Genomic DNA, 6,755 nt, shown 5'->3' on the forward strand with positions numbered 1-6,755 from the left:
CCTCACTCTCTCCCTCCCTCCCCCCCTCACTCTCTCCCTCCCTCCCCCCTCACTCTCTCCCTCCCTCCCCCCCTCACTCTCTCCCTCCCTCCCCCCCTCACTCTCTCCCTCCCCCCCCCTCCTCACTCTCTCCCTCCCCCCTCACTCTCTCCCCCCCTCACTCACTCTCCCTCCCCCCCCTCACTCACTCTCCCTCCCCCCCCTCACTCACTCTCTCCCCCTCCGGGGTTTCCCACCTTGCCCCCGCGGGGTGTCCCGTTCACAAACAGCGTCACCCGCCGCATCGCCGCCACCTTCGCCGTCCCGCCCCGGAACCGGAACCATAATCACAACACCGCGGCCCCGCCCACAGCCGCATCTGCCAACCACAGTGCGCGGCACCCCGGAGCGGCAGGACCGTCGGCCAATCCGGGGCCGGGTGCGGGACGCATTACGGAATCCGGTGCGGCTGCGCAGTGAGTCGGTGCGCGGAAGACACACTGCCCTCTGCTGGTGGGAGGAGGCACTGCCCCCTGCTGTTGGAAGGTGACACTGTCCTCTGCTGGTGGGAAGAGGCACTGCCCTCTACTGGTGGGAAGAGGCACTGCCCTCTGCTGGTGGGAGGAGGCACTGCCTCTGCTGGTGGGAAGAGGCACTGCCCCCTGCTGTTGGAAGGTGACACTGCCCTCTGCTGGTGGGAAGAGGCACTGCCCTCTGCTGGTGGGAGGAGGCACTGCCCTCTGCTGGTGGGAAGAGGCACTGCCTCTGCTGGTGGGAGGAGGCACTGCCCTCTGCTGGTGGGAAGAGGCACTGCCCTCTGCTGGTGGGAGGAGGCACTGCCCTCTGCTGGTGGGAAGAGGCACTGCCTCTGCTGGTGGGAGGAGGCACTGCCCTCTGCTGGTGGGAAGAGGCACTGCCCTCTGCTGGTGCGGCCTTTTTCCATATCAAGGCCAGACATTGACGACAAGGTCCAACAGCACCTTCAGTGCACCAGTGCAGCCTTTGGTCACCTGAGGAAGAGAGTGTTTGCAGACCAGGACCTCAAATCCGGCACCACGCTCATGGTCTACAGGGCAGTAGTGATACCCGCCCTCCTATATGGCTCAGAGACGTGGACTATATACAGCAGACACCTCAGAACGCTGGAGAAGTACCACGAACACTGCCTCCGCAAGATCCTGCAAACCAATTGGCAGGACAGACGCACCAACGTCAGTGTTTTCACTCTGGCCAACATCCCTGTGCTCAATCAGCTCCGCTCGGCAGGCCACATTGTCCACATGCCCGACACAAGACTCCCTAAGCAAGTGCTCTACGCGGAACTTCAACACGGCAAGCGAGCTCCAGGTGGGCAGTGGAAACGCTTCAAGGACGCCTTCGAAGCCTCCTTGACAAAGTGCAACATTCCCACCAACTCCTGGGAATCTCTGGCCCACGACCGCCCAAAGTGGAGGAAGAGCATCCGGGAGGGCACTGAGCACCTCGAGTCTCGTCGTGAGAACAAGCAGAAACCAAGTGTAGACAGTGGAAGAAGCGTGCGTCAACCCAGGCTCCCCGACCCACCCTTCAACCACCGTCTGCCCCACCTGTGACCGAAACTAGGTCCCGCATTGGACTCCTCGGTCACCTGAGAACTCATATTTAGAGTGAATGCAAGTCATGCTCGACTCCAAGGGACTGCCTCTGATGATGATGAGGTATGTAAAAAGGAAAAGATTAGCAAAAGTAAATGTGGGTCCTTTACAGGCTGAGACAGGAGAAATTATAATGAGGAATAAGGAAATGACAGAGAAATTAAACAAATACTTTGTGTCTGACTTCACAGAAGAAGACACGAAAAACCTCCCGGAAATAGTGGAGAACCAAGGGTCCAGCGAGAATGAGGATCTGAAAGAAATTAGTATTAGTAAAAAAAAGTACTGGAGAAATTAATGGGACTGAAAGCCGATAAATCCCCTGGACCTGATGGCCAACATCCTAGGGTTTTGAAAGGGGTGGCTATAGAGATAGTGGATGCATTGGTTGTCATCTTCCAAAATTCCATCGATTCTAGAACGGTTCCCGCAGATTGGAAGGTAGCTAATGTAACCCCGATAGCTAATAAAGGAGGGAGAGAGAAAACGGGGAACTACAGACCAGTTAGCCTGACATCAGTAGTGTGGAAAATGCTAGAATCTATTATTAAGGACATGGTAACAGGGCACTTCGAAAATAATAATAGGATTAGGCAGAGTCAGCATGGATTTATGAAAGGGAAATCATGTTTGACAAATCTGTTAGAGTTTTTTGAGGTTGTAACTAGCAGTATAGATATTTGTATTTTCAGAAGGCATTCGCTAAGTGCCATACAAGAGGTTATTGAACAAAATTGGGACTCAGGGAATTGAGGGCTGTGGAGGTTCAGTCTTTGAGCATATTCAAGACAAAGATTGCTAGATTTTTGAATATTAAGGGAATCAAGGGATATGGGGATAGTGCGGGAAAGTGGAGTTGAGGTCGAAGATCAGCCATGATCTCATTGAATGGGGGAGCAGGCTCGAGGGGCCGAATGGCCAGCTCCTGCTTCTAATTCTTATGTTCTTATGTGGTACCGCCCTCTGCTGGTGGGAGCTGGCACTGCCCTCTGCTGGTGGAAAGTGGCACTGCCCTCTGCTGGTGGGAGGTCAGCACTATGACAGGAATGTTAGCCCCCTATAGTAGGTTTTCACTGCACATTCCGAACCTGTGGAAACCCTGTGCCTCCATTCCCCAAATGATGGGACAAGGTGATCTCTGTTGGGAAGAATATACAAGGGAAACCTGCAAACCCTGGAAGAGACAGAGGCCAAAGGACTGATTCCTGATGCCTGGATGAGTGCAGCTCCAACAACACTCGAGAAGCTCGACACCATCCAGGACGAAGCAGCCGCTTGATTGGCTCCCCATCCACCACCTTCAACATTCACTCCCTCCACCACCGGCGCACCGTGGCTGCAGTGTGTACCATCTACAAGATGCACTGCAGCAACTCGCCAAGGCTTCTTCGGCAGCACCTCCCAAACCCGCGACCTCTACCACCTAGAAGGACAAGGGCAGCAGGCGCATGGGAACACCACCACCTCCACGTTCCCCTCCCAGTCACACACCATCCTGACTTGGAAATATATCGGCCGTTCCTTCATCGTCGCTGGGTCACAATCCTGGAACTCCCTCCCTAACAGCACTGTGGGAGCACCTTCACCACACGGACTGCAGCGGTTCAAGAAGGCGGCTCACCACCACCTTCTCAAGGGGCAATTAGGGATGGGCAATAAATGCCGTTCTTGCCACATCCCAGGAACAAATATTTTTTATGAGGAAAGGTTGGAAAACCTTGGACTCTTCAGCCTTGAAAGGAAGTGAATGAAATATGACATTATTGAAAGGCACAAAGTGGGATAGAAAGGTTACCCACGACTGTAGGACAAAGGGAAACCCAACAAAATGGCAAATTCAGGACTGATGTCAGGAAGCACTTCTTCACAGCTAGTGATTTAACTCACCTTATGCTTAACTACTTTGCACAGAGATTGGGGAATGTGTTGGAAAAGAGAGGTATTGGAGGCAGATAGCGTGGGATATTTGAGGGAGAATTGGAATGATGTATGACTGGGTGGGCAATTAGATTTTGAGATGGACTTTCCGGTTCTATATTCCAACATACCTGGGAAGTGAAGGCACAAAATCTGGAGTGGTTCAACCTGCAGTTAGAAGCTTGGGTGAGCGGAATCATAGATTTCTACAGAAAGATGTGCTTTATGAGCCAAATAGCTTGTCTCACCTGTCCTGGTCTTTAGGATCTTTGTAAAACAACATTTTTTATTTTATACCATTTGCAGTTTCTTTCTCCACAGAGTAAATACCCTCTGTGACCACCAAGGGGAGCTGTTCCCCACTCAATGAGCTGAGTTTAAACACATTTGGCTGTATTTAAAATCCCCATGCATTTGTTTAAGAACCTCCATGGCCTCACTCAGTAACTTCCTCCAGCCCTTCAAACCCCCTCCCCGCCCCCAACCCTCCATTCCTCTGACTTATTTATGTCAAATCTATCTGTTTTGTCTTATAACACTGCTGTGACGCACCTTGGGACATTTTACTACATTAAAGGCGCTATATAATCAAAAGTTGTTGTTGTTGTTGTTGCCTTTAGCCTCTTGAGCATCCCGCATTTCCTTCGTTCCACCATTGACGGCCGTGCTTTCAGCTGCCTGGTCCCTAAACACTGGAATTGTCTTCCTCAATCGCCTACATTTCCACCTCTCTCCTTCTTTTAAAAATCTCCTTAAAACCCAGCTCTTTGACCAAGCTCGTATTCTAAAAATAGCTCCTTCTTGGATTTGGCATCCGTTTCTCAATTGTGCCTTGGAACCACTTTGGAACGTTTCTCTATGTTGAAGGTGCTGATAACGCAAGTTGTTGTAGTTGCTGAATAATTCCCAGAGATGGCCAAAGTGCTGGTTTCTGAGCCAATCCCAGCAATAACAAATCGCCTGACCAAGAAAAGAGGGCCAATTCTGGATGGATGCTACTTTCAAAGTGATTCTAAATGTCATCTTCTGTCTACAGATGGTTCCTGTTGCTGGTGAAGCTCTGTCATTATAGACTCAAGCCGAGTGCACTGACACTCACCAACAACAACCACAGCTTCTAATTATATAGCGCCATAAATTGCCCCAAGTCGCTTCACAGGGGCGTTATTAAACAAAATTTGACACCGAGCCACATAAGGAGAAATTAAGGCAGATGACCAAAAGCTTGGTCAGAGAGGCAGGTTTTAAGATAAGGGCTATGGGGTTGGAGGTAATAAATGAGCATGGATAGAGGATTGGTTAACGGACAGAAATCAGAGTCAGCATAAACGGGTCATTTTCCGTTGGCCGCGAGGATCAGTGCTGGGCCCCAGCTATTTACAATCTATATTAATGACTTGGATGAAGGGACTGAGTGTAATGTATACAAGTTTGCTGATGATACAAAGCTAGGTGGGAAAGTAAGCTGTGAGGAGGTTGCAAAGAGTCTGAAAAGGGATATAGACAGGTTAAGTGAGTGGGGAAAGAAGGTAGCAGGCAGAGTGGGGAAATGTGAGGTTATTCACTTTGGTAGGAAGAATAGAAAAACAGAATATTTCTTTAAATGGTGAGAAACTATTAAATGTAGGTGTCTTCGTACAGGAAACACAGAGTCAGCAGGCAGCTACAGCAAGCAATTAGGAAGGCAAATGGCATGTTGGCCATTATTGGAAGGGGGTTGGAGTACAAGAGTAAGGAAGTCTTACTACAATTGTACAGGGCCTGGGTGAAACCACACCTGGAGCACTGTGCACAGTTCTGGTCTCCTTATCAGAGGAAGGACATACTTCCTTAGAGGGATTGCAACGAAGGTTCAATAGATTGATTCCTGGGATGGGAGGGTTGTCCTATGAGGAGAGATTGAGCCAATTGGGCCTGTACTCGCTGGAGTTTAGAAGACTGAGAGGTGATCTCATTGAAACGTATAAGATTCTGAAGGGGATTAACAGTAGATGCTGAGAGGTTGTTTCCCCCTGAGCTGGAGTGTCTAGAACTCTGGGTCACATTCTCAGAATAAGGGGTCGGCCATTTAGGACTGAGATGAGGAGGAATTTCTTCACTCCGAGGGTTGTGAATCTTTGGAATTCTCTGCCCCAGAGGGCTGTGGATGCTGAATCATTGAGTATGTTCAAGGCTGAAATCGATAGATTTTTGGAGTCTAGGGGAATCAAGGGATATGGCGATGAGGCTGAAGATTAGCCATCATCTGATTGAATGGTGGAGCAGGCTCAAGGGACCGAATGGCCTACTCCTGCTCCTAATTCTTATGTTCTTAAGGGGCATCTTAAAGGAGGAAGGAGAGGTGGAGAGGTTTAGGGAGGGAATTGCAGAGTTCAGGGCGGGGCCACCAATAGTGAAGCGATTAAAAGCGGGAATATTCAGGAGGCCAGAATTAGAGGAGTGCAGAAATCTCTGAGGCCAGGAAGCGATTTGAACATGGGGATGAGAATTTTAAAATTGCTTAACCGGGAGTCAATGCGGGCCAGTAAGCACAGGGGTGATGGGTGAAGGGGACAATATAAACGTTGGGCCTTGAGCAAGTAGCTGCCTATAGGGCAGACTCACACAAGACAGCTACTGAGCCCTTGGCTTCTCCGGCAATACCAGCTCTTATATCACAGTGCGGCAAGGATTCGGGGGTAGAAGAGTTAATGTTGGGATCGGGTTTTGGTGAGTACGCAGACTGACAGCAGGTGAGTCAGTCGCTATCGTAAGCCTACACACGACAGTGACGCATTCTCCCCTCAGGAGACTATCACACATTAAAAGAAAGGTGGCAGCTCTCTTCCGTCAGCCCTGTGGGGGGCTGGTATTCTTGATGCGAAAAATCACTTGACGACAGACACATTCTGCTTCCTCACAGCCGATTCCTGCTCACAGGGGCTTGAATAAATCTTGAGGTGTTGAAGCACTCCATCCGCAGCTTTAGAATATATACACAAGACATTAAATCAGCTTTGTAATGTGTCTGATTCTCCTTATATCATGCAGCATTCTCCTGCTACCCAGAGCCCAATACACACAGGCTTTAATATTCCCCTCCTGTTTCTCAGTACTATTCGTGTCCAAATGATTTGGCAAACGTCACATTGCCCCAAACAGCAACAAAAAATTGTTCATCTGCATCAATGATACACGGTAACACATGTGGCAGTGATTGACAAGATATCAGCTCACTTCACCAAC

The 6,755-nt window shown here is 49.8% G+C and overlaps 1 protein-coding gene across 2 annotated transcripts in view; it reads right to left on the minus strand.

Moving 5' to 3' along the window:
• The window catches only part of LOC139234793 (BTB/POZ domain-containing protein KCTD9), a 30,878-nt gene extending 30,568 nt beyond the window's left edge, over window positions 1–310 (minus strand). For both annotated transcript variants that reach the window (XM_070865484.1, XM_070865483.1), the window contains exon 1: window positions 237–310. In XM_070865484.1, coding sequence (XP_070721585.1) covers window positions 237–284 — 48 coding nt within the window. In that variant the 5' untranslated portion in view covers window positions 285–310. The remainder of the gene's footprint in view (window positions 1–236) is intronic.
• Between the last annotated feature and the right edge of the window lie 6,445 nt (window positions 311–6,755).

The sequence above is a fragment of the Pristiophorus japonicus genome, chromosome 22 (genome assembly GCF_044704955.1).
Source record: "Pristiophorus japonicus isolate sPriJap1 chromosome 22, sPriJap1.hap1, whole genome shotgun sequence".
NCBI lineage: Eukaryota > Metazoa > Chordata > Chondrichthyes > Pristiophoridae > Pristiophorus > Pristiophorus japonicus.